The 24,315-nt window shown below is 42.7% G+C and overlaps 1 protein-coding gene across 1 annotated transcript in view; it reads left to right on the top strand.

The window, feature by feature from the left end:
• Positions 1-23,785, top strand: part of LOC143277939 (proline-serine-threonine phosphatase-interacting protein 2-like) — a 46,039-nt gene extending 22,254 nt beyond the window's left edge. The window contains exons 6-14 of the mRNA XM_076582920.1: positions 831-893; positions 2,203-2,307; positions 5,659-5,704; positions 11,057-11,136; positions 12,552-12,650; positions 14,317-14,413; positions 16,548-16,769; positions 19,564-19,676; positions 20,888-23,785. Coding sequence (XP_076439035.1) covers positions 831-893; positions 2,203-2,307; positions 5,659-5,704; positions 11,057-11,136; positions 12,552-12,650; positions 14,317-14,413; positions 16,548-16,769; positions 19,564-19,676; positions 20,888-21,025 — 963 coding nt within the window. The 3' untranslated portion in view covers positions 21,026-23,785. The remainder of the gene's footprint in view (positions 1-830; positions 894-2,202; positions 2,308-5,658; positions 5,705-11,056; positions 11,137-12,551; positions 12,651-14,316; positions 14,414-16,547; positions 16,770-19,563; positions 19,677-20,887) is intronic.
• Positions 23,786-24,315: the final 530 nt, after the last annotated feature.

Below are 24,315 nucleotides of genomic sequence, written 5' to 3'. Positions count from 1 at the left end.
ATGGGAAGATGCTTGGGGTGTGGTGGGAGGGAAGAGGTGGATATCCTGTAGAGTGTTTTCCAGTCATTGGGAGGGAAGAGGTGGATATCCGATAGAGTGTTTTCCAGTCACTGGGAGGGAAGAGGTGGATATCCCATAGAGTGTTTTCCAGTCATTGGGAGGGAAGAGGTGGATATCCTGTAGAGTGTTTTCCAGTCACTGGGAGGGAAGAGGTGGATATCCTGTAGAGTGTTTTCCGGTCATTGGGAGGGAAGAGGTGGATATCCTGTAGAGTGTTTTCCAGTCATTGGGAGGGAAGAGGTGGATATCCTGTAGAGTGTTTTCCAGTCACTGGGAGGGAAGAGGTGGATATCCTGTAGAGTGTTTTCCAGTCACTGGGAGGGAAGAGGTGGATATCCTGTAGAGTGTTTTCCAGTCATTGGGAGGGAAGAGGTGGATATCCTGTAGAGTGTTTTCCAGTCATTGGGAGGGAAGAGGTGGATATCCTGTAGAGTGTTTTCCAGTCATTGGGAGGGAAGAAGTGGATATCCCATAGAGTGTTTTCCGGTCATTCTCACAAACTGTTCACACGACTTTTTCAGCTTACTGTATAAAAAAATAAAAATAAAAAACCCAACCAACCATTGAACCATGTTTTTAATTTCTGTTACCATTGAAATTTTTTTTTTATATGTATGTTGATTGTAAATACTCTGAGCCCCTGCACGTAGGAGGTAATGTGCATTGTAATTCCCATTGTTTCAACAATTACTGTTACTACAGTTCTTGTTATTATCATAATCATTTTTATGATGATTATTACCATCATCATTATTATTATTCTGTTGCAGGTGGAGGGCCGCCTGAAGAAAGTTCAGAATCAAAAATCGACCATGTACAAAAATATGATGTCAGTAAGTGGATCTTTTTTTAATTGTTATTTTCAGGAAAATTATGTGTCAGGAAGAGAGGGTAAGGGGAAGTAACTATGAGAACAATCCATGTGTGGATGTGAATGCATGATATTATATTTTGCTTCATGACGCCAAACTGGAAATGATGTTTTTCTCTTGATATGTCTGTGATTTTTGTTTTGTTTTGTTTAGATATTTCTCAACTTTGAAACCTTGTCTCTGGACTTTCTCAGGCTTTGATCCGGTATAAGTGGAATTCTCAAACTGATATAATTCAGCACAGACTAGATATTGCCCTAATATCAAGTGTATTTGTTTGAATGATGTTACAGTTCAGCATATCACTTTTGACTGATTGTGGAACCTTACTTACAAGACAGTGTGTCATCTGCAGACAATGGGAACGATGCTGTTTTTGACTTCTTTCATTATCAATTGTTTCTCTTGCTAAATAAACAGCTTCCTGTTTAAGAAATCGAAGTTGTAATTTTCTGTAATTATGCTTCTGTTCATCATTATCAATTGTTTCTCTTGCTAAATAAACAGCTTCCTGTTTAAGAAATCGATGTTGTAATTTTCTGTAATTATGCTTCTGTTCATCATTATCAATTGTTTCTCTTGCTAAATAAACAGCTTCCTGTTTAAGAAATCGATGTTGTAATTTTCTGTAATTATGCTTCTGTTCATTTCAAATGTCCATCTGTTATTTCTCCTTCCATCTATTCTGTTTCCCCACAGTCACCATACAGCCCCTCCCTCTGCTTATCTCCCATATTTTTTATTTTCTTTTAATCATTTATTGTTATTATCATCATCATCATCATCGACATCATCATCATCATCATCGACATCATCATCATTATTATTATTATTATTATTATTATTATTATTATCTCCTAACACTTTATTTTCTTTTAATCATTTGTCATCATCATCATCTTTATTATTATTATTATTATTATTATTGTTGTTGTTGCTGTTATCATTATTGCTATTGTTACTATTGTGATCATAACTGTTATTACTATTATTATTATTATCATCATCTTCTTCTTCTTCATTATTATCATTACTGTTATTGTTATTGTTGTTATTGTTATCCTCCTCCTCCTCCTTCTTCTTTGTATTATTATTATTTGCATATTTCTTTTTAAAATAGTAACATTTAAATGTGAAAATTAATGCTTGTATGTCCACACTCACCAGTATGAGTATGTATAACAGGAGACTGAACAGAATTGTTTCCAGACTTTACTTTGTGTGGCATTCAGGTTGGTTTTGCATGGCCGTGGCTTTCTTTTGGTTGCAGTTGAACAAAACCTATCGTCAGAAATGCCAAGAGAAAGACCAAGCCAAAGACCAGTACGATATCATGAGAAGGGAGGTTACCTCCACCGTCAAAGAGCTTGACAAAGTAAGGACTTTTGTGTAGGGATATGTTTGTGTGGAGTGTGTCCATGAGTGTTGAGAGTGAGAGAGAATTAGAGAGTGTGAGAGAGGGAGAGACTGAGAGAGAATGGTAGAGACAGAGAGAAACAGAGTGAGAGAGAGAGAGAGGAAGAGAGAGAGATTCAAGATTCAAGATGATTTATTCATATAGGCCAAGGCCCCTAATGAAGGGGTATGTGAACAGACTACGATGAAAAAACAAAGAAAAACAAAAACAAATAACAATTCACATAATACAACATACATAGAAAACTCAATATAACATAAGTTCCAAATGAAAACTAGCCTAGCAACGAAACAGCGTTTTCATGAAGTAATAGTTTCTCGGACTTTGAAAGCTTTATATAAATACATAGCAAGGTTTCTAATAATTTCACAGGAAATTGAAGACATCAACAAGTTCAATTTAAACATATTTGGTTGTCCATAATATTTAGGCTTAATAAATGATTCTCAAATATTCCTCAAAGCTGGACAACAAAGGACAAAGTGCATTTCATTTTCTGTTGAATCTTTGCATAATGGACAAATCAGATCAGTGTCATTACATTTTCTGTATCTATAATGATGAACCGCTAGCTCAGAAATGCCTAATCTGAATCTGGTTGCTATATATTTCAAATGTCTACCCATATTTAACATCAGGTAGTGTTTCAAATCTGGGCCATTGCTGAAATTCCTATAAAAATCAAATCTTTCACTATTTTGAATATGATCAGACCATTTCTGCCATCTACAATCGATTAAACGTTGGCGAAAAGCACAAATAAATGACTGAATGCTGCCAACACCTTGGTTTAACCAAACAAAACCAAACCCATACTCAAATAAGCAGTGGCGTATTTTTGTTACCCAATTTACTTTGCCTCTAGTATCTAAATCAAACAGCATATTATAAGCTTTATGAGGAAATCTGTTGGCATCCATTTCTAATAACCTTAACCAATAACGAATACATTTAACTGCAGCAACTAAATACGCCGGGTACCGATTTGTTTCCCCATAAACTAAATCATTAGGAGTTTGCCTTTCAACACCTAAAAATTCTTCAGAGCATAAGTATGAACTGATTCACAATGAACAGCAGCTCTATCTAGGCCCCACAACTCCGAACCGTATAACACAACTGGCTGTACCTGAGCATCAAACAGCTTTATAAATAAATCAAAAGAGGTATTATTGAACACATGTAACTTTTTCATAATACAGGAAGAGAGAGAGAGTAATAGAGAGGGTGATAGTGTAAGGTTGAGAGACAGACACAGAGAGAGAGAAAGAGTAACAGAGAGGGTGATAGTGGAAGGTTGAGAGACAGACAGAGAGAGAGAGAGTAATAGAGAGGGTGATAGTAAAAGGTCGAGAGACAGACAGAGAGAGTTTGTGATAGAGAGGGTGATAGTGGAAGATTGAGAGACAGACAGAGAGAAAGAGTAACAGAGAGGGTGATAGTGGAAGGTTGAGAGACAGACAGAGAGAGAGAGAGTAATAGAGAGGGTGATAGTAAAAGGTTGAGAGACAGACAGAGAGAGAGAGAGTAATAGAGAGGGTGATAGTAAAAGGTCGACAGACAGACAGACAGACAGAGAGAGAGTAATAGAGAGGGTGATAGTGGAAGGTCGAGAGACAGACACAGAGAGAGAGAGTAATAGAGAGGGTGATAGTGGAAGGTTGAGAGACAGACACAGAGAGAGAGAGTAATAGAGAGGGTGATAGTAGAAGGTTGAGAGACAGACAGAGCAGAGAGAGAGTAATAGAGAGGTGATAGTGAAGGTGAGAGACAGACAGAGAGAGAGTAATAGAGAGGGTGATAGTAAAAGGTTGAGAGACAGACAGACAGAGAGAGAGAGAGTAATAGAGAGGGTGATAGTGGAAGGTCGAGAGACAGACACAGAGAGAGAGAGTAATAGAGAGGGTGATAGTGGAAGGTCGAGAGACAGAGAGAGAGAGAGTGTGTGATAGAGAGGGTGATAGTGGAAGGTCGAGAGACAGACAGAGAGAGAGTGTGTGATAGAGAGGGTGATAGTGGAAGGTCGAGAGACAGACAGACAGAGAGAGAGTGTGTGATAGAGAGGGTGATAGTGGAAGGTCGAGAGACAGACAGAGAGAGAGTGTGTGATAGAGAGGGTGATAGTGGAAGGTCAAGAGACAGACAGACAGAGAGAGAGTGTGTGATAGAGAGGGTGATAGTGGAAGGTCGAGAGACAGACAGAGAGAGAGTGTGTGATAGAGAGGGTGATAGTGGAAGGTCAAGAGACAGACAGACAGAGAGAGAGTGTGTGATAGAGAGGGTGATAGTGGAAGGTCAAGAGACAGAGAGAGAGTGTGTGATAGAGAGGGTGATAGTGGAAGGTCGAGAGACAGAGAGAGAGAGAGAGTGTGATAGAGAGGGTGATAGTGGAAGGTCGAGAGACAGACAGACAGAGAGAGAGTGTGTGATAGAGAGGGTGATAGTGGAAGGTCAAGAGACAGACAGACAGAGAGAAAGAGTGTGTGATAGAGAGGGTGATAGTGGAAGGTCGAGAGACAGAGAGAGAGTGGTAGAGGGGGTGACAGGGAAAGGTTGAGATGCAGACAGATGTACAGATGGACAGACCAAACAAAGCAGAGAGAATGAGAGAGACACGCACAGACAGACAGAGTGAGACACAGAGAGAGTGTGTGCGCATGTTTCTGCACAAAAGCGGTGCAAGAGATACATTGAGAGTTGTAAGAAGAGAAACATGGAAGACAAAGAGATGGGAGCAGTGTCCTTGTGATCAAGCACCTGACCAGGAAACAAGTGCCACCGTTGGGGTCCACACAGACTGGAACTTTTGCTCCTCACCCCACTGGACCTTGACTGGAGGCCTGGGTGCCAGTCTTTCGGATGAGACGATTAGCTGAGGTCCTGTTTACAGCATGCGCTTTGCACATGTTAAAGAACCCACAGCCACGCTTTGAATGTAAAAGAAATACACTTGCAGACAGGAGAAGAAAAAGAAAGAATAAGAAAAGTTGGCATTGCACTGTGGTGACATGATTTACGCAGTGAAACCCATTGTGACAAAAACTAATACAGTAGAGTAAGATACAGTACATACAATACAATACAATACAATACAGTACAATACAATACAACCCAGTATGATATAATAGAATGCAATGCAGTACCATGCAATACAGTACAAGGCAACACAATGCAGCACAACAACACACACAGTACAAAGTGAGAAAGGGGATTGTTGACCAGTAAGTGGGTTACTTACCTTGCCATGGGGAGGGGATGGAGGAGGGGGTCTGGGGCTGTGCCAGTACTGTCCCCTTATGTGTGTTTCAGGCCAGAACAAAGAGAGACAAAACAGATGAAGAAGCCACCAGAGCAGGTAAAGAGGTTACTGTCTTGAGTTTGATTCCTGTGTGTGTGTGTGTGTGTGTGTGTGTGTGTGTGTGTGTGTGTGTGTGTGTGTGCATGTTCTCTCTCTCTCTCTCTCTCTCTCTCTCTCTCTCTCTCTCTGTCTCTGTCTCTCTCTCTCACACTCTCTATCTGAATGATAGTCATAATAATGATGATGATGATGATGTTGATGATCATAGTAATGATAATTTAATTTGTATAGCATCTTTATTATGTAAAACCATGCTTAATTGGACTGAACAATATGATGTGTAAAATATGTATTTAAATATGAACCCTTTTGCTGCCAGGGAAATAAGATATACGTTAAATCTACTTGCCAGGGTTTTTTCACATACAGGATTTTTTTTTTCCAAAAATTCTGTGCGCTTTGTTATTGGAGAGAGAATCATAGAAGTATGTATGTTATAGAAGGTAAATGAAAAATGAATACAAAACACATGATGTTTTCCAGTTTTGTATATTTCCAGTGACATGCAATTGTTTTGAAATCAGTGTTTTGTTTTTGTGTTTTTGTCACATTTCAACTTGTTAATTGCAAACATTACTCTGGTAATTTTGCACAGTAATATATTTTCTGGACAAATGGATAATACCTATGCACACACATTATACCACAACAACTACAATGGAAAAAAAAAGAGATAATAACAGTTTCAGTTTCAGTAGCTCAAGGAGGCGTCACTGCGTTCGGACAAAACCATATACGCTACACCACATCTGCCAAGCAGATGCCTCACCAGCAGCGTAACCCAATGCGCTTAGTCTGGCCTTGAGAAAAAAAAAAGGGGGGGGGAGGAATAAATAATAGATAAGCTTACATAAATAAATAAATAAATAAATAATAATTATAATATAGAAAAAGGTAGTAATGATAATAATAATAATAATAATAAAAAATAAAAAAAATAAAAAATAAATAAATAAATAAATAAAAAATAAAAATAAAAAATAAGACAGCAATGATGATAAATAAGCAAATAAATGTAAAACATGAAGACACACATTCACACATACCCCAACACATGCATAACAGATATGCACCAAACATGCAGTTTCACAGATATGAAAGCACAGTCAAATATATATAAACGTACATGAGCTCCAACACACACACACACACACACACACCACACACACATTACCCTGCACCTCCTCTACCCCCCTCCTCCACACACTCATTTCTAGTCTACGTATCGCAGCTTCCACGGCACACACACACACACACACACACTCACAGAGATGAACACTTACTTGTACAAGCACACACACATACGCCCATATCTCCCACCCCCAACCCCACACACATATATACAAAGATATATATATATACGTTCCAATATCCTGTTGCTCCCACAGTGTAGGCATGCATACACTCACATACCTCATCCTCTACCCCACCTCCCCCCCGCACCCCCACCTCCACTCACACACACACACACACACACACACACACGCACATGCACAGAACTCTCCTGACACGTGTACACTTACACTCTCTCGCATGCACAAACGCACTCAAAAGCATAGACCCACACAAACACACACACACATACACACACGCACAGAGGCTGCCACTGATTGGCCGCAAGAGGGATGGGAAAAGATCTCTGATGCCAAGAACGTGGTGTCTAGTGTGTTGCTCAGTCTATTGTATTTGGAAAGGCCCACAGAGACTCTGTTCCGTTTTGAAGAAATTTGCGCAATGTTGGTTTGGAAATGATGCCGATATTTGTTTGATTTGCAAAGCATCGTGCTCTACCTTTCATGTTAGACTTGCGGCCGCTCCCTCTCTCTGCTTTTATTTCTTTGAGGCGATCGATGGTGTGATGGCCTTGTACCTGTTCTTTTTGATATTCTTTGACTTTTCTGAGGATTTCTGATTTTCCTAGATGTAGGCTGCTCATTGGTGTTGCGTTACCAGCAAGTCTGTCAGCTCGCTCATTTCCCTTAACACCTGCATGTCCCGGGCAGTATGACCATGTGAGATTTTTAATCTGAAAGTTGCGCATTGCCTTCCCATTCCGTTTTCAATTTTCTGTATGAGGTTTATTGAGTCGGTCAGAATCATGGCATGTTGGTTTCCGGGCGTATGGATGGACGATAGCCACTGGAGGGCATGTGTCGCAGCTTCAACTTCCATCGTTAGGCTGGAGGTTGTGACTTTGTAGGCAGCATTCTCTTCCCAAATTGTTTTTCCATTTTGTTTCGCAGTGAATCCCCAACCAGACTGGTCTTTGGTGACTGAGCCATCTGTGTATATGATGATGTCCTCTTCTTTACTGTTTTCTTCTATGAGTAGCTTCACTTCCGCATCAGTTTTGCCCTCTGGCCATTCCCGACAATGTCTTCCTAGAGTGGGTGAAATGGCTGTGTTGAATAGATGGTTGAGGTTTTCGGGGTTTTTCTCCCATTCTTTTGTTTCTTTCAGGTCTTGTAGTCGGCATACTAGCTGGATTGTGTCTTCTGCTTGCCCCATCCATGATCTTCCTCGTCCTAGACAGCTGCCTTTTGGTTCTTTGACTGCATCATGCAGTGGGTTTTGAGGGTTTTCTAATGCTTTGAAGTAGGTCTTGACCTGTTTTAACTTGTTTCTGGCCTACGCTACCTAGGAATACACTTCGACACGATGCTGACCTTCAGGAAACATACGGAAAATACTGTTCTCAAATGCAAAAAGGGCCTTTCAGTCTTAAAAGCAATGGCAACCAAAGGTATTGAACAACGCCACCTCTTCCTGCTATACCAATCACTCGTCCTCAGTGTGATCGACTACGGACTTGGGCTAACAACACCGTCTCAAAGCAACCTCCTAAAATTAGAAAGAGTACAAAATGAAGCTATGAGGCTGATCCTTGGAACAACAAAAGACACGCCCACAGAAACCATGCGATACCTGCTTGACCTTCCTTCAGTGCAGGCCAGAAACAAGTTAGATAATAACAACATTGATGTGATTGTCCAGTCCTTTCAGTCTAATCAGTTTTCCTGAAAAAAAAAAAATCGTGATGTCCATCGGGCAGTAAAGTCAGTCCCATGAACTGTTTCATTTCAGACACATTTGTATCTTTTGATAGTCTGGAGGACTTTTTTCTGCCTGTCTGGATTGCCTGCATCTGTTGGAGTGCATACAAAAATTGATTAGTTTCCTCAACAAATTCCTGATTTAGATTAGCATCTAAAAATAATAAAATAAATAAGAGAGAAAAAGTCAGTGCAGTCTGTATTGTGATGGTCTTGTTTTCACTCCACTGTCACCAGTAAAGTCAGTTATAACAGGCTGAATGTTGTTTGTTGGCCCAGCATTGATCCCCTCAAACACAGTGAGGCCACACCACCTCCGCCTCCACCCCCTTAAAAACCAATCACACACATCACCATGTTGAAATGTATGACTGTGCAGACTCTGCCTACAAAACCACTTAAAAACCAATCACACACATCACCATGTTGAAATGTATGACTGTGCAGACTCTGCCTACAAAACCACTTAAAAACCAATCACATACATCACCATGTTGAAATGTATGACTGTGCAGACTCTGCCTACAAAACCACTTAAAAACCAATCACACACATCACCATGTTGAAATGTATGACTGTGCAGACTCTGCCTACAAAACCACTTAAAAACCAATCACAATCACCATGTTGAAATGTATGACTGTGCAGACTCTGCCTACAAAACCACTTAAAAACCAATCACAATCACCATGTTGAAATGTATGACTGTGCAGACTCTGCCTACAAAACCACTTAAAAACCAATCACACACATCACCATGTTGAAATGTATGACTGTGCAGACTCTGCCTACAAAACCACTTAAAAACCAATCACAATCACCATGTTTAAATGTATGACTGTGCAGACTCTGCCTACAAAACCACTTAAAAACCAATCACAATCACCATGTTGAAATGTATGACTGTGCAGACTCTGTCTACAAAACCACTTAAAAACCAATCACATACATCACCATGTTGAAATGTACAAGGGTCATTCAATAAATAAGCTGAATTTTTCGGTATAAGGACTTCTAATACAGATAGAAGCTTACTTTTTTTCTTCTTTTTTTTCAACGTAGTCTCCCAGCACTGTCACACACTTTTCCCATCTGTGCACAAGCTTCCGTATTCCCTCAGCGTAAAAATCTTTGGACTGATGTCTCAGCCAGTCGCTCACAACACTTTTGACTTCATCGTCACTTTCAAACTTCGTGCCTCTCGTGAACGCTTTCAAGGGACCAAACAGGTGAAAGTCTGAAGGGGCAAGGTCTGGGCTGTAAGGGGGATGAGGGAGCAGTTCCCAGCCCAGCTCGTTGATGGTCTGCACCGTTCGGGCTGCTGTGTGAGGCCTTGCGTTGTCATGATGCAAGATGACTCCTTCTGACTGATGACCCCTGCGTTTGTTCTTTATGTCTTTCTTGACCTGCCTCAGCAGTTCACAGTAGTTGGCACTGTTCACAGTGCTTCCTTTCTCAAGGAATGAAATGGTGATTGGGCCTTGCATATCCCAAAAAACAGTGAGCATCACCTTCCTCTTGGACCGCTGGGACTTGAACTTCTTCTTCACTGGAGAGCCTACGTGCTTCCACTCCATGGACTGCCGTTTGGACTCAGGCTCATCGTGCCAAACCCATGTCTCGTCACATGTGACCACCTTCTTCAGAAACTCATCACCATCCTTCTCATAGCGGCAGAGACACTGCTGGGACAACTCGACCCTCCTCTGTTTGTGCTCTGGAGTAAGCATCTTTGGCACCCACCGGCAGCTGACCTTCGAGTAGCCAAGGTCATCATGGACAATTTTGTGTGCTGTCCCAACAGATAAGCTCAAAGTCCTTGCAATGTCATCCACTGTCACCCTTCTGTCAGACTGAATGAGGTCATTGACTGATTCGATCACCTCAGGAGACCTCACTTCTGTAGGCCTTCCAGGCCTGTCTTCATCCTCAACACTGCTCCGTCCTTCTTTAAACAATTTAGCCCACTTGTAGACATTTTTTCGGCTGAAACATGTGGCACCATACACAGTTGACATTCTCCTATGAATTTCAACTGGTTTGCACCCTTCAGCAACCAAAAACTTGATAACTGACCGCTGTTCAGTCCTGGAGCATGCTTCTTGGTCGGCCATCTTTGTTAATCACCAAAACTCTCAAAGTTTTTTTTTAATCTGCAAAACAAATTAAATCCATGTGAAAAAGAAGTAAAAAAATAAAAATAAAAATTAAAAAAAGTAAGCTTCTATCTGTATTAGAAGTCCTTATACCGAAAAATTCACCTTATTTATTGAATGACCCTCGTATGACTGTGCAGACTCTGCCTACAAAACCAGCACCATTACTCTGGAGGATATGCGACAGGAATGGGAGAGGGAGATGGAGGTTGCATGCAAGGTGAGTGGGCATCTTCGTCATGGATTTTTTTCTTTCTTTCCGTCTTCATCATTGTGTTTGTGTGTTCTTTTTTTTTCTGTCTTCATTGTCATGCTTGTTTTTTCCTTCAGTTTTCAGTGTCTTGTTTTTTTTCTTTCTGTTTTCAATGTCTTGTTTTTTCTTTCGTGTTTTTCTTCTTCAAAGTAGCTGGGGGTCGATCCTCAATGGATACAAAGCTTGGTGCTTTGCGGAGATCACGACGAGAATGTCATTGAACGACATTGGTAATTGTTACATCCGGTAATTTTAGTTTGTGGGAGTTTGTCAGTCAGTAATTAAGAAAATAATAATGGGAGTTCGTTGATAATTTTGTTGGGAGATTTGACAGATATGGAGTCAGAAGGAGGTGTTGAGGGTGACCAATCTGTGGATCAAGAGTTTGATTCCTGGTTGGACTTTACTGCTGGGACTAGGTCTGTCAGCCATTAGTGAAAAGTTCATGCCAGACAACAGGAAAAGCAAACTCCGGAATCAAGAAAGGCCCACATTTCCCTGCATAGACTTTCATTGCATGAGAATTGATTATTTGGGACCAGTGTCGAGCTGCTCGCTGCACACCAGTCAGGGATCGATGCCCAGCACTGGCCTTTATTCTTTCTGTTTTTTTGGTGTGGTTTTTTTCTTCTCTTTCTGTTTCCATTGATGTTTTTTTTTTCTCCATTCCATTTTCATTATTGTATTTTTTACTTTCCATTTTCATCATATCCATCTTTATCATCATTTTTTTCTTTCTGTCTTCATCTTGTGTTTTTCCTTTTTTTATATATTTTTTTATTTGTTGTTGTTTTTGTTTTTTTTACATTGTTGTGTTATTTTCTTTCAATATTCGTCTTGAGATATTTTTGTTTGAAATGAAATGAAATGAAATTATGGTGCATAGAGCCTCGCCAACCACTAAGGCCATCTCAAGGCTATCGCCACATTAATACCTACTACAAGGGTAAAAAATGAACAGTTAAAACGAGTCACCACGTCAAACTTTCCACTCAAAGTTTAAAAAACTTCCATAGTTTAAAACCTTCAAATCTGATTAAAAATGTTCACTTCTTTCAAGACGTTTACATATTCCATGTTATTTCTCCCTGTCTTCATCGTTTGCTTTTTTCTTTCTGTCTTCTGTTGTTTTTTCTTTCGATGTTCATCATCTTTATGTATATATATATATATATATATATATATATCTTCATCCTTTTTACCTCTTCATTTTCGACTTTCTGTTGTCATTATTCTGATTTTATACGTTACTGTTCAGTCAGTGACGCTAACCACAGTGGTATTCAGTCAGTGACACTAACCACAGTGGTACTGTTCAGTCAGTGACGCTAACCATTCTGCCACAGTGGCTGGTGGTGAAGTTTTGTGTCATTTTTCCACAGGAGTTCCAGGATTACGATGAAGAGCAGATCTGCTTTCTGAGGTCTGAGATGTGGATGTCGGTCAACAGGGTGTCACAGACAGCATTCGACGTTGATGAGGTGTGTGTGTGTGTGTGGGTGTGTGTGTGTGTGGGCGTGTGTGTGTGTGTGTGTTTGGGTGTTAGTGTGTTTGGATGTGAGTGTGTTTGTGGTGTGTGTGTGTGTGTTTGTGAGTGAGCATGTGTGTGTGTGTGTGTGTGTGTGGATGTGAGTGTATTTGTGTGTTTGTAGGTGTGTATGTGGGGGGTGTTTGTGTGTATTTGGATTTGTGTGCGTGTTGTGTGAATGTGTTTGTGTGTGTTTGTATGTCCATGTGTGTTTGTGTGTGTAATTGTGTGTGTGTTCCAATGTGTGTGTGTGAGTGTATGCAGGTGTGTGTTTGTGTAGGTACGTGTGTGTGCATGTGCACAGTTGAATGTTTTGCTTTCTCTGTGTGGCATGTGACTGTGTGACAGGCTGTGTGTTTTGCCATGTGCTCTGTCGTGGACATTGGGCTCTGTGAAACCCCACTATTGTGGTAGGAGAGACGGGCTCAATAGCCAAGTGGTTAAAGCGTTGCACTTTCAGTCTTAGGGTCCCAGGTTTGAATCTTGGTAACGGTGCTTGGTGGGTAAAGGGTGAGGATTTTTCCAATCTCCCAGGTTAACCTATGTGCAGACCTGCTTGTGCCTGAACCCCCTTTGTGTGTATACACAAGCAGAAGATCAAATACGCACGTTAAAGATCCTGCAATCCATGCCAGCGTTATGTGGGTTATGGAAATAAGAACATACACAGCATGCAACCCCCTGAAAGCGGAGTATGGCTGCCCACATTGCAGGGTAAAAATGGTCATAGACATAAAAGCCCACTCATGTACATACGAGTGAACGTGGGAGTTGCAGCCCACAAATGAAGAAGAAGTGGTAAGAGAATAAATAGCAGATAGGAATGCTGTAGTTGTTATTCTTATAAAATCCCATTATTAGTATTAGTGATGTGATAATTGGAGTGTAATTGTTGCTGTTGATGATTCTTTTTAAAGTTGCTACTATTGCTTACAGTGATGGGATAGTTGTGGTGTATTTATTGTTGTTATTGATTCTTTTTTAAGTTCCTGCTATTGCTTACTATTTATGTCATTGTCAACAGTAATTAAATTGACTATTAGTTTGTCGTCATCATCAGTATTATTATTAATGTAGTTATTGTTGTTGCAGCTGTCATGATTGGTACACGTGGTTGGTGGTGTTGTGTTGTGTGGTGTACAGAGCTCTGCGCACATGGAGAATGTTCTCGAGACAAGTGATGTTACTGTGACTACTGTGTGTTGTGTTGTGTTGGATGTTAAGAGCTGTGAATGGTGCAGAAGGTTCTGTAGAGAAGTGACGTTACTGTTACTTCTGTGTGTTGTGTTGTGTTGGATGTTACAGAGCTGTGAGCGAGTGGGGAGTGTTCTAGAGACGAGTGATGTTACTGTTGCAACTGTGTGTTGGATGTTACAGAGGTATGAGTGAGTAGGGAATGTTCCAGAGACAAGTGATGTTATTGTTGCTGTTTATGTGTGTGTTGTGTTGGATGTTACAGAGCTGTGAGCGTGTCCGGAAGGTTCTAGAGACTTGTGATGTCACTGTTGCTAGTTCGTACTGTGTGTTGGATGTTACAGAGCTTTGAGCGAGTGGGGAATGTTCTAGAGACAAGTGATGTTTCTGGTGTTACTGTTGCTACTGTGTGTTGGATGTTACAGAGCTGTGAGCGAGTGCGGAAGATTCTAGAGACATGTGACGTGAACCAGGATGTGCAGTCCTTTATCTCACAGTTCATGACCGGCACCGAGAGACCCGGTGAGCAGCAGGCACACAGCACTACACCTTGTGTCACTCCACGCTGTTAGGGACACACCTTGTGTCACTCCACACTGTTAGGGACATGCCTCATGTCACTCCACACTGTTAGGGACACGCTTTGTGTCACTCCACGCTGTTAGGGACACACCTTGTTTCACTCCACGCTGTTGGGGACACACCTCGTGTCACTCCACGCTGTTAGGGACACACCTCGTGTCACTCCACGCTGTTAGGGACACACCTTGTGTCACTCCACACTGTTAGGGACACACCTTGTGTCACTCCACACTGTTAGGGACACACCTTGTGTCACTCCACGCTGTTAGGGACACGCCTTGTGTCACTCCACGCTGTTAGGGACACACTTTTGTGGACTCACTCCATTTGTGGACTCACAGTGATGCGGTTATGGACACACATTTATGGACACATTGACACAGTTATGGACACACATTTATGGACACATTGACACAGTTATAGACACATTGACACAGTTATGGACACACATTTATGGACACATTGACGCAGTTATAGACACATTGACACAGTTATGGACACACATTTATGGTCACATTGATGCAGTTATGGACACACATTTATGGACACATTGACGCAGTTATAGACACATTGACACAGTTATCGACACACATTTATGGTCACATTGATGCAGTTATGGACTCACATTTATGGTCACATTGATGCAGTTATGGACTCACATTTATGGTCACATTGATGCAGTTATGGACACACATTTATGGACACATTGACGCAGTTATCGACACACATTTATGGTCACATTGATGCAGTTATGGACACACATTTATGGACACATTGATGCAGTTATCAACACATTTATGGTCACGTTGATGCAGTTATCAACACACATTTATGGTCACGTTGATGCAGTTATCAACACACATTTATGGTCACATTGATGCAGTTATGAACACATATTTATGGACACATTGACGCAGTTATGGACACATTTATGGACACATTGACTCAGTTATGGACACACATTTATGGACACATTGACGCAGTTATGGACAACATTTATGGACACACTGACGCAGTTATGGACACACATTTATGGTCACATTGATGCAGTTATGAACACATATTTATGGACACATTGACACAGTTATGGACATTTATGGACACATTGACGCAGTTATGGACAACATTTATGGACACATTGACGTAGTTATGAACACATATTTATGGACACGTTGACACAGTTATGGACAACATTTATGGTGACATTGACACAGTTATGGACACACATTTATGGTCACATTGATGCAGTTATGGACAAAATTTATGGACACATTGACACAGTTATGGACACATATTTATGGACGCACATTGGTACAATCATGGGAGCACATTAGTGCTCACATTTACAGAAATACCATGCAATTTCAGACACATGCGCAGTCACAGGCACGTATTTGCACATTTACCATACAGTTACACACATTTCCATAGTTGCAGACACACATTTGTGCCATTTTGAATACAAATTTGTACAAGTGTGGACACATATTTGGGCAATCATAGTCACACATTTGCACAATTATTGACACATATTTGCACAATTACTGTGCAGTTATGAACACAATTGGCACACATGCGTGCAAATAGCCATTGTTGCAAGTGATTACATGAATAGATATTCATATAAACATGTATACAGGTGCTCAGATATGGAAAGGGTGTGCACAAACATATCTGCTGTACACATGCGCACTTTGTCACCATGCCTTCTGATGTGTGCACACACACAAGTGTGCATGCGTGTATACATGTGCACACACACACACACACACACACACACACACACACACACACACGCTTAACATGCACCCAAGCACCTCCCCTCACTCCCCCACTTCTTCCCTCCCCCTGGCCCCCACCCTGTGCCCCAAATCACCGACATCTACATGAACTACAGCCCCACCACAGCAATGGTTGACAGAGACTAACTCATTACTCCCCCCCCCCCCCACCACCCCCTCCATTTGCCCGCACAACACTGACCCAACATCTACATAAATTACAACCCCACCACAAACAAAGAAAGGCTGACAGAGACTAATTCATTTATCCCCTTCCTTTGCCCACACGACAGCGCCGGTGCCATACCAGAACTACTACGACACAGGAGCCCCTGGCAGCAGCAGTGGAGGAGGGGGGGGAAGCAACTCCCGCGCAGGTTCCGCATCCTCCAGCGACACTTTTCAGCGAGCGCCCGTCCCCCCTCCTCCGGCCTCAGCCCCCGCCCCCGCCCCCACGCCGGTGCCGGCTCTGGGGAACCATGGAGGGTCTTCCGCCTTTTACAGCCTGGCTCACAGTGAGTGTTGGCTTTTCTGTGCTGTGGACTGGTTGATGTGGCTGGACTGGTTGATGTGGCTGGACTGGTTGATGTGGCTGCTGTGGACTGGTTGATGTGGCTGGACTGGTTGATGTGGCTGGACTGGTTGATGTGGCTGCTGTGGACTGGTTGATGTGGCTGGACTGGTTGATGTGGCTGGACTGGTTGATGTGGCTGCTGTGGACTGGTTGATGTGGCTGGACTGGTTGATGTGGCTGCTGTGGACTGGTTGATGTGGCTGTGTGTTGTGGACTGGTTGATGTGGCTGTTTGTGTACTGTGGATTGGTTGATGTGGCTATTTGTGGACTGGTTGATGTGGCTGTTTGTGTACTGTGGATTGGTTGATGTGGCTACTGTGGACTGGTTGATGTGGCTGTTTGTGTACTGTGGATTGGTTGATGTGGCTGTTTGTGTACTGTGGACTGGTCAATGTGGCTGTGTACTGTGGATTGGTTGATGTGACTGTTTGTGTACTGTGGACTGGTCAATGTGGCTGTGTACTGTGGATTGGTTGATGTGACTGTTTGTGGACTGGTTGATGTGGCTGTTTGTGTACTGTTGATTGGTTGATGTGGCTGTTTGTGTACTGTGGACTGGTCAATGTGGCTGTGTACTGTGGATTGGTTGATGTGACTGTTTGTGGACTGGTTGATGTGGCTGTTTGTGTACTGTTGATTGGTTGATGTGGCTGTGTACTGTGGATTGGTTGATGTGGCTGTGGACTGGTTGATGTGGCTGTTTGTGGACTGGATGATGTGGCTTTTCGTGTACTGTGGATTTGTTGATGTGGCTGTTTGTGGACTGGTTGATGTGGCTGTTTGTGGACTGGTTGATGTGGCTGTTTGTGTACTGTTGATTGGTTGATGTGGCTGTGTACTGTGGATTGGTTGATGTGGCTGTGGACTGGTTGATGTGGCTGTTTGTGGACTGGATGATGTGGCTTTTCGTGTACTGTGGATTTGTTGATGTGGCTGTTTGTGGACTGGTTGATGTGGCTGTTTGTGGACTGTTGATTGGTTGATGTGGCTGTTTGTGTACTGTGGATTGGTTGATGTGGCTGTGGACTGGTTGATGTGGCTGTTTGTGGACTGCTGGATGTGGCTTTTCGTGTACTGTGGATTGGTTGATGTGGCTATTTGTGTACTGTGGACTGGTTGATGTGGCTGTTTGTGTACTGTGGATTGGTTGATGTGGCTACTGTGGACTGGTTGATGTGGGTGAGGACTGGTTGATGTGGCTGTGTACTGTGGACTGGTTGATGTGGCTGTTTGTGGACTGTGGACTGGTTGATGTGGCTGTTTGCGTACTGTGGACTGGTTGATGTGGCTGTTTGCGTACTGTGGACTGGTTGATGTGGCTGGCTGTGTGGTTGATGTGGCTGTTTGTGTACTGTGGACCGGTTGATGTGGCTGTTTGTGTACTGTGGACTGGTTGATGTAGCTGGCTGTGTGGTTGATGTGGCTGTTTGTGTACTGTGGACTGGTTGATGTGGCTGTTTGCGTACTGTGGACTGGTTGATGTGGCTGGCTGTGTGGTTGATGTGGCTGTTTGTGTACTGTGGACTGGTTGATGTGGCTGGCTGTGTCGTTGATGTGGCGGTGTACTGCCTGTCCTTGATCAGAGACCAAAGACAAATGTTACTGCAGACAAACATTATCACATATGATGATGATGATGGTGATGACATGGATACTAGTGTAATGCCTATCCTCATTCAGAGACCAAGCTCTAATCGCTTTACAAACACGGGGTCATTTGCACAACATGCTGCCTACCTGAGTAGACCTGACTGACGGCTGCCATGAGGCTCTCATAATTCGTCTCCTCTGTCATTCAGTCAGATTTCAGGCACGCACACATACAAACTCAGACAGACATGTAACATTCTACTTGTATGACTGTTTTGTTTACCTTGCCATGTAGGCAGCCATTCTCCGTTTACAGAGACATGGATCACAGGATCTGAAACATGCGTATTTGATCTTCTGTGTGCATATACACACAATGGGGGTTCAGGCACTTGCAGGTCTGCACATATGTTGACCTAGGAGATCAGAAAAAATTCCATCCTTTACCTACCAGGTACTGTTACTGAGATTCAAACATGGGACCCTTAGATTGAAAGTCCAGAGTTTTAACCACTTGGCTATTGCGCCAATCGTTATAGATAAATATTACTACAGACAAACATTATCAGAGACAAATATTATTTTTGACAAACATTATCACAGAAAAAATGTTATTTCAGACAACCATTATTACAGACAAGTGTTGTTACACACAAACGTTATTACATATAAATATCACAGACACAAACATTATTACATACATACATTATCACAGACAAACGTTACAACAGACAAATGTTATCACGGACAAATACTTTCAGAAACAAGTGTTATTTAAGACAAACTCTATTGCAAACATTATCACAGACAAATGTTATTACTGACAAACATTGTTACAGACAAAAATGCTGTCACAGACAATGTCATTTTAGACTAACTTTATGACAGACGAATGTTATTACAGACACATGCTTCTACAAACAGCATTTTAAAGAAACACTATTAAAAACAAATGTTATCACAGACAACATGTAATTACAAGTGTTATTACAAAAACCGTTATAAAATTATTACAAACAAACCATTATTACAGAGAAAGTGATATAACAAACATCATTACAGACAAACATTATCACAGACAAATGTAAAGTTGTAAAATACATTTCCAGGGGCATGTATACTGAAACTTGCAGAGCTGTGTCAGATGTTGCAGACAGTGTGGATCCCGACTACTCCACAGTGGATCCAACGTACTCCACAGCAGAACCCTTTCCAGACCCTTCCGTCCGGCAACTCACCGTCAGCAAGTCTTTCCAGGTAATTTCTCTGTCCACCTGTCAGCAAGTCTTTCCAGGTAAATGTTTCTCTGTCCACGTGTCAGCAAGTCTTTCCAGGTAAATTCTCTGTCCACCTGTCAGCAAGTCTTTCCAGGTAAATGTTTCTCTGTCCACCTGTCAGCAAGTCTTTCCAGGTAAATGTTTCTCTATCAGCAAGTCTTTCCAGGTAAATGTTTCTCTGTCCACCTGTCAGCAAGTCTTTCCAGGTAAATGTTTCTCTGTCCACCTGTCAGCAAGTCTTTCAAGGTAAATGTTTCTCTGTCCACCTGTCAGCAAGTCTTTCCAGGTAAATTCTCTGTCCACCTGTCAGCAAGTCTTTCCAGGTAAATGTTTCTCTATCAGCAAGTCTTTCCAGGTAAATGTTTCTCTGTCCACCTGTCAGCAAGTCTTTCAAGGTAAATGTTTCTCTGTCCACCTGTCAGCAAGTCTTTCCAGGTAAATGTTTCTCTGTCCACCTGTCAGCAAGTCTTTCCAGGTAAATGTTTCTCTATCAGCAAGTCTTTCCAGGTAAATGTTTCTCTGTCCACCTGTCAGCAAGTCTTTCCAGGTAAATGTTTCTCTGTCCACCTGTCAGCAAGTCTTTCCAGGTAAATGTTTCTCTATCAGCAAGTCTTTCCAGGTAAATGTTTCTCTGTCCACCTGTCAGCAAGTCTTTCCAGGAAAATGGTTCTCTGTTCACCTGTCAGCAAGTCTTTCCAGGTAAATATTTCTCTGTCCACCTCTCAACAAGTCTTTCCAGGTAAATGTTTCTCTGTCCACCTGTCAGCAAGTCTTTCCAGGTAAATGTTTCTCTGTCCACCTGTCAGCAAGTCTTTCTAGGTAGATATTTATCTGTCCACCTGTCAGCAAGTCTTTCTAGGTAAATGTTTCTCTGTCCACCTGTCAGCAAGTCTTTCCAGGTAAATGTTTCTCTGTCCACCTGTCAGCAAGTCTTGCCAGGTAAATGTTTCTCTGTCCACCTGTCAGCAAGTCTTTCCAGGTAAATTCTCTGTCCACCTGTCAGCAAGTCTTTCCAGGTAAATTCTCTGTCCACCTGTCAGCAAGTCTTTACAGGTGAATGTTTGTCTCTAATATTTTCCCATCTGTCGAGGTCTGGGTGAAGAAAAGTATTGTAATTTGTATGTCAGCTGTGTGACCCTTACCAAACGACATTCAACCATCCATTCCCCTTTCCTGACCTGTGTCTGGCAGACGCCCCCCAACTTCTCGGTGCAAGCAGGTGAGAAGGTGACCTTTCTACGCAAGGTGAACCCCAACGTGGTGGAGGTGAAGACGCACCTGAACAAGATCGGCAACATCCCTCTGGCCTGCATCAGGGAGACGGTGTGATGGTGGGGGTGGATGCCTGGTGGGACGGGGCACCTTGTGTGTGGCGCCTTATACCCTGCAGCGCTGGTGGTGCCGTCAGCGTTTCCCTTTCAACGTTTTGTTTATTTGCGGGAGTATTTGTGTTCATGTTTCTGGACATTTACTGTCTTATACTTGTGGACGTGTGCGTGTGATTGAAGCATGTGTATTCATGTTTGTGGACATGCACTGTCATATACTTGTGAACGTGTGCATGTGATTGGAGTCAGAAATGAATGATCAGCGCCTTAAAGCAGCTGTCAGTCGGTTCAAACCAGGTCGGCAGCCTGTTGTGCAATTGACTCTGTGTTTGTAAAACGTTTGGAGTTTGGTCTTTGACTGAAGATAGGTGCTGTATAATTATCAATGATAACATTAAGAATAATAATTTTCATCTGCCTGTGGTCGTTCATCGTTCGTTTGTTTATTCATTTATAGTCTGTTGATCTAAGATGATGATATTAGACTAAACGTTTGTCGTTTCTGATGATGATCACGACAGATGTATGGCATGATTTTAGTAAAACATTGATATTTACAGTCCAGTGTATCCTCCTCCATACATTCCTGTGCCCTCTTTTGTAATGATGACATTAATTACATACATTTACACAGCACCCTCACTCTTTAAGAGCGCTGGATGCTTCACATGAAAGGAGAAGGATGGCTGTATAACACTGGAATGCTGGAAGGGCTTGCAGCTCGCTCTTTTCATTTTGCTCATGTGTGTGTATGGTTCATGCATCAGACTTGCAAACCACATGCCAGTCCACAGCAGCTACACGTGTAGTCAAGACACATGCCAACCCACAGCAGCTACACGTGTACATTCAAGACACATGCCAACCCACAGCAGCTACACGTGTACAGTCAAGACACATGTCAATCCACAGCAGCTACACGTGTACAGTCAAGACACATGCCAATCCACAGCAACTACACATGTAAAGTCAAGACACATGCCAACCCACAGCAGCTACACGTGTACAGTCAAGACACATGCCAATCCACAGCAGCTACACATGTACAGTCAAGACACATGCCAACCCACAGCAGCTACACGTGTACAGTCAAGACACATGCCAACCCACAGCAGCTACACGTGTACAGTCAAGACACATACCAATCCACAGCAGCTACACGTGTACAGTCAAGACACATGCCAATCCACAGCAGCTACACGTGTACATTCAAGACACATGCCAATCCACAGCAGCTACACGTGTACAGTCAAGACACATGCCAATCCACAGGAACAGCACGTGTACAATCAAGCCATCACTGACTATGACAGGTCATGTCCGTGTATGCTCAAGAGAGGTAAAGTCAGCTCTCATGGATTTTTGTTTCAGAATGAAAGGATTGTATTTCTCAAACAAGGTCTCGTCTGTGAATTTAACTCAGTTGCTGTTCAGAAAAGTAACAACAGAAAGTCACTTTTCATTGCGTGCCGGTTGCTGTAATCATGAGTTCATGTGGTTTTCATTCCTCACCATCTAAAACAGTGGAGGGGGTTCTATTGTTTTATTCAAGCTTTCATTTTGTTTGTGTCAGATGTGTTGTCAAGATTTTTTTTTTTTTTTTTTTTTAATGGTGGCCGCATTTTGGCAGGATTTTTTGGTGTGTTTTATTTTGATATTGTTATTAGAAAAGTGGAACAAAGGAGGAGGAATTTTGTGGAACCCATTCAGTGCCATGCCTGTTTTATGCTGTGACAACTATTTGCCAAGGGACCTTTAAGTCACAGAGGGTAGTGTTTTTTTGTTGTTGTTTTTTTAATGCATGCAAACTACTAAAATAAACTATATATAGCCTATACTGTCAGAAAGGAAAGTGAACACACTCTCCAATAATGGCAGTTTTACGTGAATACATTGATTCTGTGATGAGGAAAATTCCTACAATGACACAGACAGAAATCTTGATCCTTTGGCACTTTTTTTGCACACAGAAAAGGGAGGGAAATTTCCATTGTGGGGCACTGGAGGGGTTAATGTCCAGCCACACAGACTCCTGGTGCAGACAAAGGAGACAAAGGATAGCTGTAGGCCCTCAGATACAAAGAGAAGTGGTGGTGTAGTCAACGGAGCAGCAGTACAGTGGTGGTGTTTTCATCTGCTTTACCCCTTCACTTCTCAGCCTGGCTGGTGAACAGAGATCAGTCAATGGTTTCTCACTGCAACATCTGCTGTCCAGGTGTACTGAAGGCTGTGTGTTCATACTGCCATGCACCACTGTCATGTGGACGTGAAAAAACATGGATGCTACAACTCCCACTTTGTTGTCACTCACAGCACTGAAGGGTGTTCATACTGACACAGACACACATGCATGAGAAAAAATTGTGTGTGTCTGTCACAATTTTTACGTGCGTACGGATAGAAAAGGAGTCGTGTGGGCATTTTCTAAACTTTTTTTATTACCGGCAGAGGTGTTAATCTTCCAGCAGTTCACACTTTAAATGATGATACTCTCCATAAACCTTTCACGGTTTGTTTGTTGGGTGAACTGAAAATCAGCAAGTTGCTCAACGCTTTATGTTTCCTTTCTTCCACCACCACCACCAAGTCAGTTACTGTCGCCCCGTCACCACCACCACCACCACCACCAAGTCAGTTACTGTCGCCCCGTCACCACCACCACCACCACCACCACCACCAAGTCAGTTACTGTCGCCCCGTCACCACCACCACCACCACCACCAAGTCAGTTACTGTCGCCCCGTCACCACCACCACCACCACCACCAAGTCAGTTACTGTCACCCCATCACCACCACCACCACCACCACCACCACCACCACCAAGTCAGTTATTGTCGCCCCGTCACCACCACCACCACCACCACCACAGTCAGTTACTGTCGCCCCCGTCACCACCACCACCACCACCACACAGTCAGTTACTGTCGCCCTCGTCACCACCACCACCACCACACAGTCAGTTACTGTCGCCCCGTCACCACCACCACCACCACCAAGTCAGTTACTGTCGCCCCGTCACCACCACCACCACCACCAAGTCAGTTACTGTCGCCCCGTCACCACCACCACCACCACCAGTCAGTTACTGTCGCCCCGTCACCACCACCACCACCACCACCACAAGTCAGTTACTGTCGCCCCGTCACCACCACCACCACCACCACAAGTCAGTTACTGTCGCCCCGTCACCACCACCACCACCACCACCACAAGTCAGTTACTGTCGCCCCGTCACCACCACCACCACCACCACACAGTCAGTTACTGTCGCCCCGTCACCACCACCACCA

Source organism: Babylonia areolata, chromosome 35 (assembly GCF_041734735.1).
Source record: "Babylonia areolata isolate BAREFJ2019XMU chromosome 35, ASM4173473v1, whole genome shotgun sequence".
NCBI lineage: Eukaryota > Metazoa > Mollusca > Gastropoda > Neogastropoda > Buccinidae > Babylonia > Babylonia areolata.
The sequence above is the reverse complement of the archived record's forward strand: the minus strand, read 5'-3'. Positions and strand labels throughout refer to the sequence as shown.